The 23,814-nt window shown below is 39.0% G+C and overlaps 1 protein-coding gene across 1 annotated transcript in view; it reads right to left on the reverse strand.

The window, feature by feature from the left end:
• Nucleotides 1-23,814, reverse strand: part of LOC149932861 (arrestin homolog) — a 66,401-nt gene that overhangs the window by 13,489 nt on the left and 29,098 nt on the right. The window contains exon 2 of the mRNA XM_090157194.1: nucleotides 4,870-5,104. Coding sequence (XP_090013320.1) covers nucleotides 4,870-5,104 — 235 coding nt within the window. The remainder of the gene's footprint in view (nucleotides 1-4,869; nucleotides 5,105-23,814) is intronic.

Raw genomic sequence — 23,814 nt, forward strand, 5'->3', positions numbered from 1 at the left:
GCCCGATATTGGACTGTAAAATATTTAGCTTTCTGGTCGGGCATCCGCCCGGGACGAGTTATAGAGTCTGCGCGAGCTTGAAATATATTTGCGGTATCAACGAAAAGACACCGGATCGATTCCGTTGGAAAAGTTACGTGGAATTTTGGCCACGTGTATCCCGGATCACGTAAACTCAAAATATCCGGCGAGATCATAGAGGCGGCGTCCTCAAACCTCCCCCGGGCGGCGTTAAAATCGAGATTTAATTGGCATCGCTAGTGAAAAGCGGCCGCCGGGTTCAGTTTGCGAGCACTTAAGCACGCGCCTAGATTAAGCAACCTCTCATCTCTTTGGGGGTCGATTATTTGGCGCTCTTTCGTAAAGGGGCGCTTGGCGTCGAAACACGCCACTCAACGGCGCACTTCGATTAATTAGGGAAATATCTGGTCCATCATCCAATCACGAAAGCTTCAAACCAAATCCTCCGCGCGGGTTTAAAATTGCATTCCCTTCTCCACCCTCTTCTCCACACGGAAATAAACTGATAACGAGATGGATGCGAAATCCGAAGGGCGCCCGGGATACGTATACATAGCGCTTATATATTCTTAAATTTTGCGATTCGTTCCAATCCAATATATAATGGACCGAGAAGAAAATTAAAAATTAAAAACGCTTCCGTGTTCGAAGATAAAGTTGTTCGTAGAATAGATGTTTCTATAAAATAATATGAAAAAAAAGTAAAAAACCTCTTACTTTTAAAAGTCTACGAGCGCGCACTACAGTCGCCAGAGGAATTTCGGATTTTCTAGCGCGCTGCAAATCGTGCGTGCGAAGAATATACTAATAAAGCGGTGTTTTGTGACGCAAGAGCAAAATATTCGATTTTTTTATTTTTTATTCATTTTATTTTATAGAAACATCTATAACGCAAGAACTAAATTAAGAAATACTTAGTCAATCTTTTAATTCGTAGCTACGGGTATCGATCAGTTTATTACGCAACAGATAAATCGAAAGATCAGACGAAATTATGCAAAAAAAATGACGACAAAGGGTTATTCCAAAATTGTTTCGAAACCGTTAAAGTAAAGGGATTATTATGATGCCAGTCTCCCATATTCCCCGCTTTGACCAGCTTTTGCTTTGCTACTCTGAGACTGAAACTGCTCGCTGGCTTAGAACAATGTGTAGGATTTTAGCTCGAATTTTAATGGGAAGATAATTCATTTGACACCTGTTCGGCTGTCCCATGGCAAAACCTTTTAACTACCACGATCGTAATTTTGAGATATTTGACTTTTTCAAAACCTAAGTTATAAGATTTTAACGTGGTTTTTAATGCGAAAATTATAAAACCCAAAACCATTTTTTAAGTCATAAATAGTTAAATATTTATGACTTTTACCTGAAACTTTTACAGTACTTTTGTACATGCCTTAGTAAAACTGATGCGTAAAAATCTAATTTTTCAAAAATTTGGTGGTTATAAGGTTTTGCCATGGGGCAGCCGTGTTGGTACGCAGCGCGATCTATCGAACAAATCCACCTAATTCCTTTTCCTTGTCACTATTTCAAGTTATTCACGGTTTAGTATAATTACCAAATCATTCTGTACTAGATCAGTGGGGCTTTAATGAACAGATAATCGAGGTAATTGCCAATTAGAATAATCATAGTTTAATTGAAGTTACACCCAAAAATTGTTTCAGTCTAAAGCTCTTCCTGTCAAAACGATTTTCTAAATTTAGCCTCTTTAAACTTATTGAATTTAGCCTGTTTAAACTTATTAAATTTAGCCTGTTTAAACTTATTAAATTTACCATTTTTTAAAACCACCAAATTTACCATTTTTTAAAACCACCAAATTTACCAATTTTTAAAACCACCAAATTTACCAATTTTTAAAACCACCAAATTTACCAATTTTTAAAAGCACCAAATTTACCAATTTTTAAAAGCACCAAATTTACCAATTTTATATAATTAAATAATAATAATTTTAGTATTTTAATATTTCAGAAATTTAAATTTTACCCTAAAACCCATCAAAAATATCTGTAAAATAATATTATATTCTTAATAGGATTTGGTTTGATCGCGATTGTTTGAACGGATCGTGAAAGCCTTTTCCAGTTAAATGATTTTGGCATTTAAGTATAGTAGACCGTAATGTTTGATTAACCAATAAACTGAGTAGGCTTAAGGCTCTGAACGAGCAACCTGCCTAAATTTTAATTTATTAAATTAATTAATAATATTAGTATATCGCCATTAGGTAAAGGACCATACAGCCCATTTTGATATCCAGATAACCATCATTGAACACTTTCATTGTCTTAACAAATAACCCTTATTAATGGACAGAGAACCCGTTTTAAACAGTGGCGTACCGAAGCTATATGGCGCCCGGTTAAAAAGTTTCAAAAAGGCGCCCCCCTATATACCAAATTTTTTTAAATTTGACATTAAAGATAGGAGTGTTTTGGCGCCAGCTTGCCGCCCAGTTAAATATTAACCCCCTTAACACAGACAATAATGATATCATTACAAATTAGAATTAAAATCGCCGATGGTATCAATCGCGTCGGAGGACTTATGTCTTAGGAAACCAATGAGATGCTTCTGTACACCTATTACTGGAAGTGAACAGCCCCTCGAGATTACTGGGGGCCTATTCTGTAAATATTCGAAATCCAATTTTCGATCGAAAACTACATTTCGAACTTCGAGATCTCGACGAATGGTATTCGGTAAAGATTTCGAATAAGCATAAATCAATGTAAATTGTCGAAGGGTATCGAGATCGAATTCCCATTCGTTTTTTTACAGAATCGCCCCCCAGCTTTTCCGATTTTTTATCTGATCGATTTGGCGTAGTCTATTTTTGGAACGATGTATTCTTATTGAAACGAATAGTAATAATAATAATAATGAAATAAAATGTTTCATTTGCATCACACGACGTATTACATTTCCGCAACGAGTGAGATTATACTATAGCTGGGTTCGTATGATAAAACGGGACTGAACGAAATTCTACATTTATTATATTTCGAACGACCATAATCTCGTTCCAGGGTTACGACTAAAATGGGATCCCATTACGTGGGTTCAACGTACAGTGACGAGGTTGACCTCGCGTACTATTTACGATGTCATAGACCCTCGTAACCCTGGCTAATATGGCAAACGATTTCTAACTCTCGTTCGTCACAGCTCGGTACGGCTTGTCCGCCATTCTGGAATACTTCCATCCTAGTAGGTCTGGTCAGAGCTAAGGCTACGTCAAATACCAACGTACTAAAAGACGTCGTTACTTCGCGAGTTGCTCATTCGCGCCTTGGGTCAATCTCAAAGCGGAGAAACAGCTCGTAAACGAACTACTGATACTCGAGTAGACGGATCGTAATAGAAATCTGGGCGAGATGGGGCGGGAAAACAAGGCGATACTCGGTCAGTCGCCCCGGGCCTCCTCTATTAGTAGAACGGGAGCCGAGGGCCTCATTAGGTGCAGACGCGCGTTTCTAAGAATTTCGCTCCCTTCTCTTCTAACGAGCTAGTAAAGGGAGATCCTCAGTCTACCCGGAGGAGACTCGCCTCGTGACCCGCTCGTCGGCCGCCATCACCTAATTATTATCTTCTTTCTCTCATCCTATCTCGGTCCTTTTTGTTTCCTCTTCGTGTAACCGGCCTAGATTTTTTTACCGTCCAATTTGTCCTCTTTTCGTTCTCAGTACTCCTATTCACTAGCTCGTGTTGCCTTTCGATTGAAACTATACTCTACGAGAGAGATCGTCTATCCTGGCTAAGAAGCGTAGTAACACGTGGGACCAAAGATAATACGGAACTCCATACCCTAGATTTCAATTCTGAGAGTTTTCTGATGGTAGGCTTTGTAACGAAGCGTTTACCCACTTCCGGCACGTGACCTCCGAAACATCGGCCTCCGTCGGTCGCTGTATTGTCCTATCACGGCCAACTTTGATGACTCACTGTTGCGCAACCAGCGCGTCATCAATGTTGGCCGTGGTCTTATGTATAGTTGGTTACCATGGTAACTATGTAGCTAATTTTTCGGAGTTCCGGCAGGAAGTGGGTAAACGCTATTGACTACGTGTACAATTTTCATTGGTTAGACGCGTTAGCGCCGGCTGCCGTCGGAAGGGGAAAATTCGGAAATTGTCTTCCCCCCCGCCCGTAAAACATTCAGCGTAAAGGCTCGTCCAATAAAATTTGTACACAACACTGCGTTAGCGTGTTTAAAGGTTAGCTACGTTCTCCTTGTGTTTATTACTCCTAGATAATTAGATTTAACAATGTTACTTTATTTTGATTACAGATTACACATATAGAGGATATTGATTAAGGCGTCTAACAATGCTTACTCAAATAGGGGCGCTGAAGAAGTCTGGTTATATCTATATCAAATATTGAAATACTGAAATGATATTTGACGTTTTGCAACCCCCTTTGATCCGCGACTTCAGAGACGCTCATTCGGCTATTGCAATCCGTAGAATACATCGAGTCGCATTGAATAATTAAAAATAAATAAATAAGGGCCTATAAAGATCTGAAAATAGAGTTTAGACGGTCTAACTTCTTCCTGTTTATGAAGTAAAATGGATAAAAAGTGTAAAATTAAGTGCTTAAATACTCGACAAAATAACTGAATTTGGGGAGCAGAAGGTTTAAATATGTTCTGTGGAGATACCTTGAATGGTCTTAACTATTGGATAAAGTTTTAACCACTTTAAGGGTCTAAAATAAAAACAGTGTATTAGTAGTTATAAGAACAATTAGGTGGTTGTGGCCTTTTAAGTCTTTGAGCTATATCTGGGGTAACCTCGCTGTATGATTTGAAAAGAATAAAATAGCTCAGACCTCTTTGAAGTCGAGAACGGCTTCGGTGTAGAACTTGAGTCCCATGACCTCTTCGTCCTCTCTCCCGTAACGAAACGTCAGAACGAGCATGGCGAATACTTTCCTATTTTTCAAGTAACTTTGGTCGACGGTGACCACCCCGTCTATGGCCGTCAAGTCACCATTTTCGTACACCAGATCACGCGACGACAAGTAAACGGTCACGTGGTTGTTGGGAGATTGCTTCTTGAACACTCTGGAAAAAAACCACAAGAAGTGATTAATTTGGAATATGAAAAATAATAAACTTCACTATAATAGATATTAGAAGCGAAATAAACTTCGCTTGGAAGTCGTCATCTTAACGAAAGATATTTCGAAAGCAATCCGCACTATCAATTAAAATTCATTATACGTGCCGCGAATACGAAGATAGTAGATTTTGAGAGCCCCTAATTTGAGGCGCGTAAGTCTCTCCGGAAGGCAGGCGAACTATCCCTCCAAATCTAGCCCTCCCGTAACTTCACGCTGGCCACATATAACCCGGCCAAACGAGTACTCTTCCACGATTTAGGCGACGATCGGATACGTGACTCATTTTACTTACAGCTTATTTAGGCGTCTTTTGGGACACCCGCAAAGAGAGAGAGATAATATTATCCGCAGAGCCGTACGTAGCCCAAATGGCGCCCCATCGGGCAAATAAACAAAATGGCGCCCCCAGAACCTTAGGTAGAAATTTTTCAATATCCAATTTAAATGAAAATCTTTGATTTTGCGCCCTTTAAACTTTGGCGCCCTGGGCCACTGCCCCGCTCGCCCTACTCAAGGGACGGTTCTGATTATCCGTATAATGGAGCTTTACTTTATACAGTGCAACAAAACAAGGCAATGTTTACAAAATTATCATCCGTAAGACGGGCAACTCCTAATGGGATTCGCGCGCGTGCTAAAAATGAAGTACTTAGGCCCAAAAATCCATTTAAATCTCATTCGTATCAATAGCGCCGTCCTTCCGAACATAAAAAGAGAGAAAAACATTTTTCACTACAGAGCCCCGACGAAAATAAAATGTTATTAGAATTCAAATATCGTTCGCCAACCTTTCCAAGTCCATCACCGCGAAAATCTCCTCCTCCTCCGAAGAAGAAGAAGAAGAAGAGAAGGAAAAAGTGATTCGGAGAGATCAGAGAGAAATGAAAAAAAAAAGAGTCTTTTTATCTGGATTTTTACAGTATCATCAGCGGAAAACACGGCAGCGGAACCAATCTCTTCTCGTATATATTTTGGACGTAAATAGATTTTCCGGATCTATTTTCTCCATAACACTTGTAGCGTACAACAAATCAAATAAACTGGAGCTTTTAATCTTCCTGGAAATCGTTTCTGATATTTCGGCAATGAAAAGAATTAACTCTCTCCACGTTTATCTGAAGTTGGCCAAAAATCCCGAGGATTTGACGAGGCATTAAACAAAACGCTTTCCCGAAAATGACGCGCGTTTCTCGGTAAAACAACGCGCGAGATTTCTGGAAGTAGCGAAACTAAAACGTTAAATTCCCTATACAAGAGTGACCTTTTATATCTAGTATCCTCGAAGACGCGAAGATTTCTGCCAACTAAGTCTAAAGTCTTAGACAAAAACGATTCCGGGAAAAGCATTATCCCCCGGTTTTGATCGTCCTACGATAGTTTTCCACCGAAACGCCCCCCTCGACATCTTCGACCGTTATTTAGCTAGACGAATGACGACCTACGTCAACGTTGGCACGCTATCCCGCGCTTCTTAAGATAGTCGCGAAACTGAGTTATATCTCCTATTAAGAACGGAAGACTATAGGCCCCAAAGTCAACAAAACTTTGCAAAGTGACTACCGTTTTTCTTACATCAACGGGATCAGAGTTGCCCTTATAAGTCGACGATTTTAATGGAGCTTTCGTGACAAACTTCAATTGGGAGTGTTTCCATTCGAAGTAGCCTCGCCCATTCCCCCATTTTCTTTTTCTCTCTCGTTCTGGGAACTTTCCAAAGCCTCATCGTTACAATGTCACGAGACAATGTCACGAGCCAATGTACCTCGCTTCTTTTCCGAAATAAGGATAAAGTTGGATCTTCTTTCTATTCATAAAGGGTTTCTTTTTATCCTAGCCCTTGTACTATCGTCAGATTTAATACGAAACTACCTCGATCGTATCGCCCATTTTCCCCCTTCGTCATTGAGAGAGGGCCGGTTTCTTTCGGACGCGAAACTCGCAATATACTTCGGGTCGGCTTGTTTTTTAGTTACGGACGTTGAAGATAGAGGGCGTGTGATACGTATTCCGCTATTCAATGGAGACGAATTAATGCGCAAAATCCAGATAGATAGATAAAAGAGAGCGATGGATGGAAGGTTTAGAGATAATTCTAAATCGTGAGCTGGATCCTCAAAATCACCGTTAATAGCAACAATGGAAGCTTTCTCGGAATCTCGAAGACTCATTTCTGTCGACAGAGAATGAGAACGATGGCGACCATTAGGATCCGAACCCCTTTTGACCAAATTTCGCGTCTTTGCCTATAGTAATTTCCATTAATATTTCTAGCTCTCTGTAGGCAGGGGTGTAGACTGGTCGGGGTGCCACGCGGAGAGCGGCCCTCACCAAACTTTTTCCAGAGTTGTTAAACTTTGGTTGATTTGGGGAAATCAAATTTTCGACTAACTTGAGTGTGAAATTGAGTTTCGAACCCCAAAAACCTTAGGTATCACCCCCTACAGGAGTTGGCAAGATATTACCCCCCCCCCCCCCATCAAAACACTCTTTGGTACGCCCCTGTATGTAGGGGCAGATCCACCATCAACATTTTCATGTTGTTTGTAAAGTCACGGAAATTTCATAACTGTTTTAATATCGGGCCCTTCTTAGCCGTATAATTTAAAATAAAAATTATAATAAAATGATAATATATTTGGTCTACTGGCGCCTGAAGAAGTGTTCGACTCGCAGTACTCCGGTGTTCCAGGAGAAGTAAACTACCACAGTTTTATAATTAAAAACCCTACTGCGGCTACTAGAATTTTGTCTAGTTGTTTGAAGGTTTGCGACACTTATTATAACAGCATAGAGATATGGTACCTTGTCACTGGAAATATATTTTCCATATTTGCATAGCTAGTAGAGCGCTTTAACAACTCAAACAATATTTCGAAATTTTGATTATTGTATTTATTGATATAGGAATATTAAATACGAAATTAAATATTTGTGGGATTTTAAATGTTAAAATGTAATAATATAATATAAAACCTTTATGGTTTCTTTAGAATAACAAGAATATATTTATTTATAGTAAGCGAGAATGTGCGGGGGAAGACGTCAGTCTTAAGGAACCAATAAGATACCGAACTGATTTGATTCTTTTAAGAGGAAGTAGCACGAGAGGTATTGACTGCAAATCTAAAATAGTCTCGACATAGTCATTCTCTCTAAGTATAAATAAATGCATTATTGATAATAATAATAATTTTTATTTTTGGTAAACATTAAAAATATCCTGTAAGATGTATCATGACTACGACGCCTTGGAAGCTTATTTATACGCAAAAAAACATTACATTATTTCATTCATTCATTTGGCATTGTCAGAAGTATATAAAATATCTATAGACGCATTCACATATTGCCTACAGGGAAATATGCAAAAAGGGGCGAAATCCACCCGTGGTACCTTCCTATTTAATAATGTTTAAGGTAGATGGCGACACTATAAAGTTTGTGAAAAATAATTTTTTTAAAAAAGTTATTAATTAATTACTAAATTATAGTACTTTAAATTCTTATTAAAAATATATAATTTTTGTAATTTAAATTAACAATTAATTTTAACAGAAGTTAACACTCTCCGCCATGGATGGCACTATAATACGATTTTAAACTATCCAATCAGGGAAGATAATTTTGTATTTTAAATCTCGACAAAACCGTTCTCCACTAAAAACTGAAAACTTTCAACCAATCGTTGAAAATCAAAATTATCATATGACCCGTGGCGCCATCCATTATTTTTGAAAAAAAAATCTTTTTGACCATGACCAGTGCACGTCGTCTGCTACATTAGAATAGCGTGTTTTATCTTTTAACCGTTTTTAATAGGGTTAATTCTAGGGCTGTGCGAGTCATAGAAATAGAAATGAGACTAGAACCACTGCGCTATCCGGTAATCTCAATGGAAACGGGCAAGCTAGAAGCTTTCCAGGGGAGTGGAATCGCTACTAATCCACGCAGGAGTGCGCCAACTATTAAATAAATTGAAACTATAATTTTTTTTTAAATAGATGGCGTGCTCCCACAAAGAATACTGGCACTCTCATGGCAGCTTTATTACTCGTACATCTCACAACAGTTTAATCTTGCTTCTAATCTCATTTCTATTTCTATGGTGCGAATACTCGAACATCATCGATTACTCGGCATTTTTGGAAATCGAGTACTCGAACTGGACCTCTAATAAGTAATTGGAAAACACTCGTCGATTATCGAGTACCAAAACATTGAATAGTCGGGTATCTGATTACTTGAATAAGCTGCTGTAAGTTCAAAGACGGGTTTGGCAACTTTTTGGGGTGGAAATAATAAACGGTACGTACAAGACGTACAAACAACAAATGTTTTGAATTACCTTGGGGGTGGATCACGGTTTTTAATACGTAGTGCGCCTGCGCGGTTTTTCTTAAACAATATTATTAAGTTTTAGTTTGGAGTGTCACTTCACGAATTCGGATGTCGGTCGGCGTTAGAACTTAGGAGTCTTAACTTCTTAAGCAATATACGGACAGACGGTACATTAATAATTTAAAAAAATGTATATTGTATTGTTATTTTACTATTAATTACTATAATTAGGCTAGTTATTAAGGTTACTAAAGTTCTGGAAATTGTGGTTAATTTAAATAAAGGAATATTTTTCAGCATTGAAAGCTAGTTTATACTCATTTTAAATTTAATTACCTAATTACTCGAATGAGACCAGCTCCTAATCAAGTATACTCGATAACCCTACTCGTTAAAAATATTACTCGAGGTTTTTTCTGATTTACTTGACTCGAATAAGAGAAAATTTCCCCTTAATCAAGTACTCGATTACTCGACTCGACTTGAATACTCGATGAAAAAAATTTCGTACTCGATACCCGACTCGATTGCCTAAAACCACTACTCACACAGTCCTAGTTAATTTGAATTGGAGTGTACGAACCATAGACATAATAAAGAAATAGACAAAAGATTCTACGAGTGGTTAATACGAAAGCGACGCCAAGCATACAATCATTTTTTCCTGGGGCACTACGTTTAAGTGACGCCTGTCGAGTAGGTGATAAAATAAAAATCATCCAGTGATTTTAAACTCCATGAATATTGTTAAGCGTTAGGTGGTACTTTACACGTAGTACACCAGGAATACGGGCAAGGTTTATTTGTCTATTTATCGCTCCCGTATATTTTAGGCGAATAACACGTCAGGTATCTATTTCTTTAATATATCTATGGTACAAACATGCCACAGCCGCCAATACACAGACCTTCGAATTCAAAGACTAATAATATAACATTTGGACCTACCAATTGCAAAATATTCAAGCTGAATCACTTTAAAAAATTAAAACACCTCGAATTAATTAAGTGGTCCAGTGGACCACTAACCCCCCCTCTGATTTCATTAATAAACTGGTCCGGGAAATTTTTAAACTGGTCATTTGCCCACTGCCACCGCCTTATTTCCCACGCTGGACGGCAGTTTTCTTATTTGTTAAAAACTTGTTTCGCGAAATACTGAAATCCGACGTTTTGATTGGACCTCTAGATTAATATTCCCAACTCAATGGCCCTACCATGACCCTACCAAAGGCTTTAGGTTGGCGAAGGCCCTGCTGAAATCACGGAAACATGCACAGCACACAGTTAGAAAAAAGGGTTTCCATGGGTTTTATTAGGGTTTGCTTTGGGTTTAAAAAAGGTTTAGGAAAAAATTATAAACCCTTAAGCTTTGTTTTGGCAACTTGCATGGTTTGAAAAGGGTTTTAATGTTTAAAGGAAACCCCTATAATCAAACTCTTTTTTCTAACTGTGTACCCTTTTCATCTTCAGGCCTAGAAATACAAGCTTAAATTTTGAGTCTAGATGCACAGTTAGAAAAAAGAGTTTGATTATAAACCCCCAAGGTTCTTAAAAAAAATTCCACAAATTCAAACCCTCCAAAACCCTTTAACGGAAATTTTCAAACCCACAAGGCTTCAAAATGAGCACTTTCTGTATTTAAAGATTAAATTAAAAGAAATTAATTTAATTTACGACTTCATAACAAGTTTTGGCGATTGCAACGGGCGCGCTTCGAACCCAAGCCCTCTAGTACGACATGCGGGCGTTTTACCACAGAACCACCGAAATATGCATGCTTGCAACGATGTTTAGAGAAACCATTTTGGGGAAAGTCCGTCTTCCTTTACGTTTTATGAAATTATTAAACGGCTTGATATCAAATTTTGGCGTAGATGGCGTGAGATGGTTTAAAACGTGCAGGGTTTGAAAAGGGTTTTAAAAAGTGACAAATTATTATTTTTTTTATAGGTTCTTAAATTGGAATCCTAAGGGTTTTCCATTGACCTATAGGGGTTTCCTTTAAACATTAAAACCCTTTTCAAACCATGCAAGTTGCCAAAACAAAGCTTAAGGGTTTATAATGTTTTCCTAAACCTTTTTTAAACCCAAAGCAAACCCTAATAAAACCCATGGAAACCCTTTTTTCTAACTAAAACACGTTTGTAAATCGGTAAATATCCCTAAAGATGTTTATAAACATCTTTAGGGATATTTACCGATTTACAAACGTGTTTTCGAAAATTAACGGAAGGTAGAGGTAGAATAACATCGGAAGATAAATCCTTTTCTCTATAAATATATATCCTGCTCTTACTTAATGCCTATCTACATTCTTTCTAATATAAAATTTACGCGTGGAATATTCATTATCCACACAGCGGTTTCGACTCTCGTAGCGAAACTTATCTTTGATAGAACGCGGGAAAACGTGTATAAATCTCCGAGTTAAATAATAAAGTACGTGTACGTTGTATATACAAGATGAAGGATGGTGTTTAGAGAGCGTCTTATCTACGGAAAAGGATTACGCATAGCCGCTGTTTGCGATTACGGGTTAAAGGGGGATTGGCCAGTCGTGGCCAGGGGCCTCGTCTACCTGAAACTACGCCTAGCCGCAAATATACCCGGCACGCTTCCATTTAGCGCTGGACTCCAGCGCGGATCATAGATCATCATAAGGCAAACGCGCGCGGTCATACCCAGTTTGTAATGAAAAATAACTGCCCTTCGTTGCACTTTCATTACACGACGCGGACATCATGCCAACGTATTGTCCGAAGTACCTGTCCCGGATTTTGGGACGCGTTGAAGGTCAACTTCCAAATAGTGCCGTAACTTGACAGTATTCAACCCGAATAACGGAAATGTACAAATGGCTTATAGAAAAGGCGAATATACTCTAAAGCGAAAGGCCGAACAAAAAGCGATTTATCGATTTAAGGTTGGTTACCGAGCCAGGTGGCTAAAAATATCCACTTTCACTTTTAGTTTATCCGCGTGGGCCTCGTTCGAAACCCGCCGAATAAACGTAAACATTGATTACACTCTAATACGTTTCGGCTTTGATAAGCCAATTCGCTTCAAACCGCTACCGTTCAGGCCACCGCAAAAACTACACACTTTCGAAAATGGAGGCTATACCTATCTCCAATTCCAACTTTAATTTGGTTCGTGATTAAAGAATAATGAAGGCGCCGTACAAGCTCTCCTCGGAAAAAGCGCGAGCAATTTCGAAAGGAACCGTTACGTCTTCTTCGAGTCGAAACCAATCTGCAAAGCGAGGCTTTAATTTGGTTCCGTGTGCAAAAGAAAGCTCGCGCCGAAAGACTTTCAATTCCGTGGAAAATCTAAATCCCACGGCGCACTCCCGCTTCCAAATCGACATCTTCTTTGAAGTGAAAATTTAATTACGAAGGAGCCGAGCGCGCTGTTGGAAACAGCCATTTTCTCGTTCTATAAGTAAATACCCCGGAAGTCTTATTAAACCTAAACTGCCGCGAAAAAGCCGCCTACAGCGATCGAGGGAATTATGTCGCTCTGAAATCGAACGTTTCTTCTTAAAAAACACACCCTTTTACGTCGAGTTGCCGCTTCCCGCTTTCCTAATTGTTCAAACGCGGAAATTGACGCTCGGGATTTAAAACTCGCGTTTTCCCACAGACTTATGCTTGGTTTCCACTAGCACGCGTCGTAATGCATTTTTCTTTACGCCCGGAAAAACGTTTGTACATCCCAAAGTTGAAAGACGCGCCGTTACGCGCTTTAGTGGAAACCAAGCATTACCGAATTAAATTCCAGTTTTTAATTTTTGTTCGCGTAATCACTCCAGTGCGAGACGAATCTTTCACCAAGCGCGATAAATCGGATTACAAAATATCTTCGACTATTATGCTTGTTTCCCACTGGCGCGCTCAACGACGCGTTTCTCAGCTTTGAAACGTTCAAACGTTTTTACGCGCGTAAAGAAAATAACATTATGACGCATATAAATAAATTGACGCGCGCTAGTGGAAAACAAGCTTTAGGCGCTAGCATAAATTCTTCGTGTGTGGTATGGCCCCTGTTGCTAGGTGCACTGGGCTATAAATTCTGACTTGTGAAAAAGTTCCACGCGCTCATTAATATTTTAGGGTAAAAGGCGCTCGCATTTTTTTGATTTTAGGGAGCTCGCGCGAATTTGCTAGAGTCCGTTTACGCTAAAATATCAAGACGGGCGTGGAACTTTTTAAAGTTGAATTGCCAGGGGTACTTAAATTTCATTTTGCGCGTGAAAATACGCCGCCATGTTAGGGTATAAAAGCAGGTTAAAGCCTGCTATACCTCATAATGTATAGGTACTGTCACGCGCAAAAACGTAATTTTGAAATCAGGCCATAAGGCAGAGTTTATGCTTTGAAATGGCACGCTAATTTGCGTTTATCGCCGCAACTATCTGTTGCCATAAGCGGAAGAATATAATATATATTACGAGAGTACTACTATCCGAGGGGTCGGACATCCAAAGAAATCGCATACACTTTCCAAGAAATCCGAAATCCAGCCTGCATTTCTTCAAAATCTTGAAATCCGGCACGAAATCCAGAAATCTGACGCGAAGTCTTGAAACCCGGAGGGAAATCCCGAAATCCGACGATAAATCTTGAAATCCGACGTGAAATAATTGAAATCCAGCGATATATATTGAAATCCAGCGAGGAATCTTGAAATCAAGCGAAAAATTGCAAAATCCCGAAATCCGACAATAAATCCCGAAATCCAGCGATAAATCTTGAAATCAAGCGAGAAATTGCAAAATCCCGAAATCCGACAATAAATCCCGAAATCCAGCGATAAATATGAAATCAATCGAGAAATTGCAAAATCCCGAAATCCGACAATAAATCCCGAAATCCAGCGATAAATATGAAATCAATCGAGAAATTGCAAAATCCCGAAATCCGACAATAAATCCCGAAATCCAGCGAGAAGTCTTAAAATCAAGCGAGAAATTGCAAGATCCCGAAATCCGACAATAAATCGCGAAATCCAGCGAGAAGTCTTGAAATCAAGCGAGAAATTGCAAAATCCCGAAATCCGACAATAAATCCCGAAATCCAGCGAGAAGTCTTGAAATCAAGCGAGAAATTTCAAAATCCCGAAATCCGACAATAAATCCCGAAATCCGACAATAAATCCCGAAATCCAGCGAGAAGTCTTAAAATCAAGCGAGAAATTGCAAAATCCCGAAATCCGACAATAAATCGCGAAATCCGACAATAAATCCCGAAATCCAGCGAGAAGTCTTAAAATCAAGCGAGAAATTGCAAGATCCCGAAATCCGACAATAAATCGCGAAATCCAGCGAGAAGTCTTGAAATCAAGCGAGAAATTGCAAAATCCCGAAATCCGACAATAAATCCCGAAATCCAGCGAGAAGTCTTGAAATCAAGCCAGAAATTGCAAAATCCCGAAATCCGACAATAAATCCCGAAATCCGACAATAAATCCCGAAATCCAGCGAGAAGTCTTAAAATCAAGCGAGAAATTGCAAGATCCCGAAATCCGACAATAAATCGCGAAATCCAGCGAGAAGTCTTGAAATCAAGCGAGAAATTGCAAAATCCCGAAATCCGACAATAAATCCCGAAATCCAGCGAGAAGTCTTAAAATCAAGCGAGAAATTGCAAAATCCCGAAATCCGAAAATAAATCGCAAAATCCGACAATAAATCCCGAAATCCAGCGAGAAGTCTTAAAATCAAGCGAGAAATTGCAAAATCCCGAAATCCGACAATAAATCCCGAAATCCAGCGAGAAGTCTTGAAATCAGGCGAGAAATTGCAAAATCCCGAAATCCGACAATAAATCCCGAAATCCAGCGAGAAGTCTTAAAATCAAGCGAGAAATTGCAAGATCCCGAAATCCGACAATAAATCGCGAAATCCAGCGAGAAGTCTTGAAATCAAGCGAGAAATTGCAAAATCCCGAAATCCGACAATAAATCCCGAAATCCAGCGAGAAGTCTTGAAATCAAGCGAGAAATTGCAAAATCCCGAAATCCGAAAATAAATCGCAAAATCCGACAATAAATCCCGAAATCCAGCGAGAAGTCTTAAAATCAAGCGAGAAATTGCAAAATCCCGAAATCCGACAATAAATCCCGAAATCCAGCGAGAAGTCTTGAAATCAGGCGAGAAATTGCAAAATCCCGAAATCCGACAATAAATCCCGAAATCCAGCGAGAAGTCTTAAAATCAAGCGAGAAATTGCAAAATCCCGAAATCCGACAATAAATCCCGAAATCCAGCGAGAAGTCTTAAAATCAAGCGAGAAATTGCAAGATCCCGAAATCCGACAATAAATCGCGAAATCCAGCGAGAAGTCTTGAAATCAAGCGAGAAATTGCAAAATCCCGAAATCCGACAATAAATCCCGAAATCCAGCGAGAAGTCTTGAAATCAAGCGAGAAATTGCAAAATCCCGAAATCCGACAATAAATCCCGAAATCCAGCGAGAAGTCTTAAAATCAAGCGAGAAATTGCAAGATCCCGAAATCCGACAATAAATCGCGAAATCCAGCGAGAAGTCTTGAAATCAAGCGAGAAATTGCAAAATCCCGAAATCCGACAATAAATCCCGAAATCCAGCGAGAAGTCTTGAAATCAAGCGAGAAATTGCAAAATCCCGAAATCCGACAATAAATCCCGAAATCCAGCGAGAAGTCTTAAAATCAAGCGAGAAATTGCAAAATCCCGAAATCCGACAATAAATCGCGAAATCCGACAATAAATCCCGAAATCCAGCGAGAAGTCTTGAAATCAAGCGAGAAATTGCAAAATCCCGAAATCCGATAATAAATCCCGAAATCCAGCGAGAAGTCTTAAAATCAAGCGAGAAATTGCAAAATCCCGAAATCCGAAAATAAATCGCGAAATCCGACAATAAATCCCGAAATCCAGCGAGAAGTCTTAAAATCAAGCGAGAAATTGCAACATCCCGAAATCCGACAATAAATCGCGAAATCCAGCGAGAAGTCTTGAAATCAAGCGAGAAATTGCAAAATCCCGAAATCCGACAATAAATCCCGAAATCCAGCGAGAAGTCTTGAAATCAAGCGAGAAATTGCAAAATCCCGAAATCCGACAATAAATCCCGAAATCCAGCGAGAAGTCTTAAAATCAAGCGAGAAATTGCAAAATCCCGAAATCCGACAATAAATCGCGAAATCCGACAATAAATCGCGAAATCCAGAGAGAAGTCTTGAAATCAAGCGAGAAATTGCAAAATCCCGAAATCGAACGAGAATTCGCGAAATCCGACGAAAAATCCCGAAATCCGGGACAATAGTTAAGAAATCCGAAATCCAACAAGATATCTTGAAATCCGGGACAATAGTTAAGAAATCCGAAATCCAACAAGATAACTTGAAATCCAGCGTGAAATCCCGGATTTCAAAATCCCGTTCACATTTTTGGTGAATGGCAGAGCCTCGGTAGTATGCACCCAGTGCGTAAAATGAAGCACGTATACCTTCGTAGGCTAGAGCAGTTTTCAAAGGGGGGGGGGGGCGAATTTCCCTGCCAAATTGCGGAAACATACAGAACATCGCTTTTCAAACGTTACCGTGCGTTTAACAATATAAACTTTACAAATTACACGCAGTAGGGATATTTACTCATTTATAGACCATATTTTCCCTATGAAATAATAACTAATTTCCACCCCGTACTATTTTTTCTTCGGAAACGCATTGTAGAGCGTTGGATATTTATCTCCAAGATATATATTATACGTAACAAAAGATACTATAAGAAAGATGCAATAGAGACTTGGCACTCCGTAGCTTTGGCCATGGTAGAGTTCTTAAATTACCGTAATTTAGGAAATCAGTAAATTACGCGGTAATTTACCGCGTAATTTACCGTGTTGCGGTAAATTACCGTAAATTTCTTTTAAAAAAAAAAGGTTTTTATTTACGATTAAAACAAGGAATACAAAGAAGAAACGCTTTTATTGGGTATTATACATTTTATAAATTACCACAATCGGTTATAAATGCCAAAAAATGTTCAATTATCTTAATTTTGAGATGCATTATCAGTATCATCATATTCCTCAGGGTACTCACCATAGTTTTCATCCTCGTCAGATTCATCGATAGTTAATTGAACCGGTACCGTTGATGACTTCCAAGTAACGCTAAGGTAACACAGATGCTCGGAATAACCACGGCCAACTTAGATCTCTCGCGCTACAGCGGCCATCTCATTCGTTGACGTTTCTGTGTTAACCTATGAGCAAAAGATGTGTATGACGTGAGCGCCCCCAGCGGATTATTATTTTTAGAATAGCTTTTACATTGAAGTCAATATAACAACCGAGCGTGGCGCTGAACTCCTACACGTTATAGTACAGTTTATAGGGGGAAAATCCTTGCTCGCGGAATTTCGACGAATGTGTTGACCGCTGTAGCGCGAACAGCGCGTGATCAAAGTTGGCCGTGGAATAACCAAGTGAAAATAAACCTAACATTTTAGCAGACGACAGATTAATGTGATTTTTCTTAAACAGGGCTAGACATAAGTAAACTTCCTATTAAACGGTTCAAACTATTCTAACAATGCCTTCGACTCCTTGGAAATTCGCAACGAAAATCGATCTAGGTAGCGCAGCGGTGCCTAGCTCTTCGAGTTAGTGCGTTACGCCTATGATCTAGTGTTTGCTGGAGTTAAATTACATAATTAAACGATGCAAAAATACACTAAAACGCGAATAACGTTAGGTTTTGATATTTGTAATCTTGTGCGACGTATTTTAGGTACATTTTAGCCCGAAAGATCAAAGAAAATTGAGAAACAGTGAAACACGAATACAATGGTAAATTACCGTGGTAATTTACCACAGTAAATTACCCTGGTAATTACCAGGGTAATTACCATTTTCGTAATTTACCTGAGAAAATTGTAAATTACTGTTACCAGGGTAATTTACCGCGTAAATTTACCGCGTAAATTACCAGGGTAAATTACCGATTCGTATCTCTAGGCCATGGCTGCCATTGTGGTAACATTTTTCTCCCCACGATAGAAACTATTGAAAAAAAAACTGTGACGTAGCACTGCCAAATCCCTATATAACGTCACTTTAAGTTCGTGGCATCCATGATGTGATAAAACTTTTAAACTATTTCCAAAATGACTTCACGTGAAAGCTTACTTTATAGTTATCACTGTAAAAAATGTTTAGCTACAGCGAGTGACTTTTCACCGCGATTTTTAAAGGTCGACGTTATGGTTCAAACCGCACCAGCCTAGTATATCTAATTTCTTAAATTAAACAGGCAAAGTGGTAAAAAGAGAGGATGTTTATTCGGTATTTACAAATTAGGTTATGTTAAGAGTAGGCGCTAACCAAAAAAAGGCCAGATAAGCAACCAAATGTTTCAGCGGAATCAATATGAACTAAGTTTGAGGGGAAATACGAACCGAAGCCAAGTAGCCAAAGCGGTTATCAGCTGATTTTCCGAAGCATGTTTTTGCGTCTTGAAAGAAAAATCTCAAAGGCTTAACAATTCCCGAAACTTACTTCGTTATACATTGGTTAATTTTTTAGTTTTTTATAGTTATACAAGAGTTGAGAATACGTTATTTACATATGACATTAAATTAGGAGGACATGACAGATGAAGGAAAATCAATAGGTGTGTCAAGCCTTTAAATTATGTGTTGAAAAAAGTAACTCACAAGTGTAACTTTGGCCTAGTGGATGATAAATGACACGCCCTTTAATTGATTATTACATAACAAATGGAAAAATTTAGCAGAATATAGATAATTCATAATGATAAATGGTTTTGTAATCGTTGGTTTTGAACTGAGAAGAGCACACAACCAAATTTTTAATTTTATTAGCCAGACCTTTTGCAATTTTAGGAAAAAAGTGTAACCGAACAGAATGTAATCAGATTGATGAAAAAAATTAGCTTACAGCGTTAAAAACCAATAAATCAATAGATTTAATAGAAAATATTTGCGGGAGCAATCTTAAAATTTAACGCGTCTTCGAATGGAGCCACAGTTTCGTTTCCCCCACATTCACTATTTTTGACGCAACGGTTGGGCCACCTATCAAACCGTTTGATTGCGATAGGGCGCGAAAGTTGTATGCGAATCTAGAAGGTCAATTGCTTTCCCTTTTAATAGGCCTAGTAATGTTAATTTACATTTTATTAATGTGCCGATTCGGTCGCGGGCTAGCAAATTAAGGTATTGCCTACGTTAGAATTATGAGGCCTCGATAACGCGGTAAAATAGCGTTGACGCTCGTCAATGTAATGACTGTTTTCGCTTCCGTAAACGACAGAAACCGCGATAACCGGGTTAACCTAACAATCCAATCAACGGCGGGGAGAAGGTAAAGGCTTCGCACTCTCAAGTGTTTCCGGTAGGAAAACGTTTGGGGAGGGGGAAAATCCCAGCTTTTCATAATGAAGGCGGCGAAGGAGACACCAGATTGGGCTTCGGGGGTGTTCGTTGGGGAGGAATTCCCGGGACAATTAGCCCACCTCCGCGGCTTTGCAAAGCGCCACTGGATTCCCGACGACGAAAGCCGAGCCAGTCTCTATTGCTACCTGTTACCTAACATTTCAACCAGGTATATAATCGAAAGTGGAAAGGGTATCACGAGTATGGAACACAATTGGAAAAGATTCTTCGTCGCACGATCGAATTTGATCCCCGGAGTGGACGAATATTGGGCGGATTTTGTATAATTAAACAGCTGATTTCAACCTTCGATTAATTTTTGATATATTACGTTGAACATATTTCATTTTTTTTATGCTGAGCAATATTATTGCGCGCAAAAGTAAATATTTATTACGTCGCTATACTTGTAGGTGCCTTTACCACACATAAAGTTCATAATTAAATAGATTCACGAATGTATTTAATATTATTATTAGAATAGTTATTATTATAATCACGGCCAACTTTGATCACGCTCTGTTCGCGCTACAGTGCCCAACCCATTCTTTGAGGTTTCTATGTTAACCTATGAGCAAAAGATACGTGTATGGTTTGAGCGCCCCTAGCGGAATATTATTTTTCGAATAGTTTTTGCATTGAAGCAAATATAAAAACGAGCGTGGCGCTGAACTCCTATAGTACAGTGTATAGGGGGAAAATCCTTGCCCACGGAATTTCGACGAATGGGTAGCGCGAGAGATCAAAGTTGGCCGTGTTGTAATAAAATTATAACAGAGCATTTATTATTTAATAATAATAATATGGCAAACACTGACTCTGGTTTTCTTTCAAAGTATCACCGAGGCTTAGCATTTCAGAGATAGTTTGTATGTTTAAATTGTTAAAAATCTCACCGGCACTCGAGAGAATCGCTTTCCAAAGATCGGAATTACATTCTTTCATTTTGTATTTTTATTCTATAAATATTTATAACTATAAACCTTATTTTTAACAAAATAACGCGAACCATCCGTGAGAAGTCATTTCGCGGCTATTCTGCATATAGAAATAGAAATGACGCAAGAAGGACGATTAGATTGTGGTGAGATGTACGAGTTAGAAGGCTGTCATGAGAGTGGAATCTCCAGATTTCTTTGTGGGAGCACGAAAACTAATTTAAAAAAAATAAAGTTTTAATTTTTTTAATAGATGGCGCACTCCTGCGTGGATTAGTAGCGATTCCTGCTACAAATGTCCCACTGGTGAAGATTTTTAACTTTTCACTCTCGATGTCTTTTCTACCTTCTGGTTGGAAGCTTGCTAATGTTGTGCCAGTCTTCGAAGGGTCGGGCAAGCGTAATGATCTTTCAAATTACCGACCAATATCTCTCACCTCTGTAGTTGGAAAGTGAATGGAATCGATAATTTATGAGAAGCTGAACAGGTTCCTGGAAGACAATTCGGTAATACCTACCTCGTAGGGTCGCTCTTGCACGAACCAGCTTCTGCAATCTTTCTACGAGTGGTCTTCCGTTCTCGATGAGCGTAACCCGCCTGACATTCACGTGGTGTCGTTTGATTGGTCGAAAGCGTTTGACTGCGTTTTCCACAAGCGACTTATTTTTAAACTACAAAGAATTGGGATCAGTGGAGAGGTTTTGCGTTGGCTTCAATATTTTTGATCCAATCGCTTTCAACGAGTGACCTATCATGCCGAATTCAGCACGTACCGTCCAGTTCTTTCTGGGGTGCCTCAAGGCTCGATTTTGGGACCATTACTTTTCAACATCTTTGCGTCTGATCTGCCGTCTGTGCTGACTTCAAAATGTTCTCTATATCAGTATGCTGATGACAGCTATATATCTCTCGCAATTCAATATACCGCGGACCGTTTGCAAAATAACATTATTTTCAGTTGAGGTGTGGCCAGCAACATTGCGCTTAATATCAAAAAACGCAACTTCATGGTGATTTCACGGAGAAGGCCCCTTGATGATGTAGCTTACAATATTAATAGCGTTCCACTTAACCGTGTGTACTCTATGAAGATTCTCGGTGTCGTCGTTTCTAGAGATCCAAAGTGGGCCTCTCACATTCATTACGCTGGCAATCAAGCTCGCCGCTTATGTGGTCTTATTCGTAGAACCACTGGTTTTGCGCCCGCATCTACCACACTCTTTCGTTCGATGCGTTTACCAGTTCTGGACTATGGAATCCATCTCTCACCTCGGTCAAATTTGCCTGGTCATACTCCTTATGGCCAACTCTTCACCTTTGGCCACTGTCCGTTCGTAGAGATGTTTCAAATATTTTTACATGCTCTTGAAATTTGTCAAGTCACCGACTTTCAATCTGGATGATCATATGACCCTGAGCACCCGGATTACCTACCCTACTTACAATTTAAAGTTCGCTAGACGCTTAGCATTGGACAATTCCTTTTTCTTCAGAAGTGCACGGACCAGGAACTGATTGCCAGCTGACATCAGGGTGAATGCTGCTTTTCTTTAAATTCTAGAATTTCGTTTTTTAGTCTCGGAATTTTTCTTTCCGGATTGGCTTCTTCAAAATTCTTAATTTACAATACAATTTATATTAGTTATATTTGTTTTTTTTAATTATTTATTTGTATCTGGGTTATATCTTTGCCTCTGTGGTTGCCTGCAAACTTTGTGTTGCGAAATAAATATTATCATTATTATTATTATTATTCCACTCTCATGGCAGCCTTCTAGCGTGCCCGTTATCCTTGAGATTACCGGATAGCGCAGTGGTTCTAGTCTAATTTCTATTTCTATGATTCTGCTCTCGTAAACTATCTTGCGCTAAAATGACATCATTTCCGAATTCGTTCTTATTGGCTAAAAAAGTAAATCACTCGTGTCGCGCGAAAATAGGCACCGCCCCAGGTTCTCTCGGAGTATACCGTGGTTAATGATATAGGGCAATATTCATGGGTGAAATAGATTCATGATAGAAAATCATAGATTTATGTACTAATTAATAAATTATCTCTTCAGTGGTTAGAGGGGTTTTCCCCCGAGCTCTTCAGTTCCCCCTTTCCATAAAAACTTGAGGTTAACGGTAATAGTTAGTGTATGGAGCTGTTGGTTTACGTGGCATGAAGGGCTTGCCACCACCCTCCTACGCGATGTTTTCTTCCAAAAAGCATTTTGAAAAACAAGAGGGAACGAGTAACATGAGCAGACCACACTCATTGTTCTCGTCGAATGGTGATCCTCCCAGATTTACTTCAACGGGAAATTAATAACGTTAAATTTGTAACGGGAACTAAATTAAATTTCCCGTTACCAAAAAATACGATTCCGAAGAATGTAATGTGTTCGCGTCAGCAGATAAGATTTCCTCGCGTAGAATCATGAAAACAGAGGTTGTAATGTTTTATTCATATTCACTGTTAAATTTTCATTTGCAGGGCGCGCGCAAAACCGTGCGAGCCCCAACCATTAACCAAGAATATAAGGGGACTCTTGTTCAGGCTTTAAAAAACACGCGTTAATACTGGGAATAGGAAAATCACGGCTAATTTTAGTTCAATGTGGACCAACTTGGCGTCGCTAAAGTCGATTTCGTAGCGAAGCTGGAGCGTTCACGTTCAATTTTGACAAAACGGTGCCGTTGTTGTCGGTTATATGATTAGGCTTAGTAATTAAGTTATTTTTGAAATAGGTTCTTTAAAAGTTTAGATAATGGTAATTAACCATTGTGCTAAGTAAAAATAACTAGTAAGCCGCTGAGCTATCTCAGCTATGACGTTTGCTTTTTCTTCTATCTGCTTTTGTGTCAGATATATTTGAAACTCGCTTATTATTAAAATATTATTATTATTATTGTTATTTTAATATATTATATTTCAGAATAAC

Source organism: Leiobunum rupestre, chromosome 8 (genome assembly GCF_980474605.1).
Source record: "Leiobunum rupestre chromosome 8, qqLeiRupe1.1.hap1, whole genome shotgun sequence".
Classification (NCBI taxonomy): Eukaryota; Metazoa; Arthropoda; class Arachnida; order Opiliones; family Sclerosomatidae; genus Leiobunum; species Leiobunum rupestre.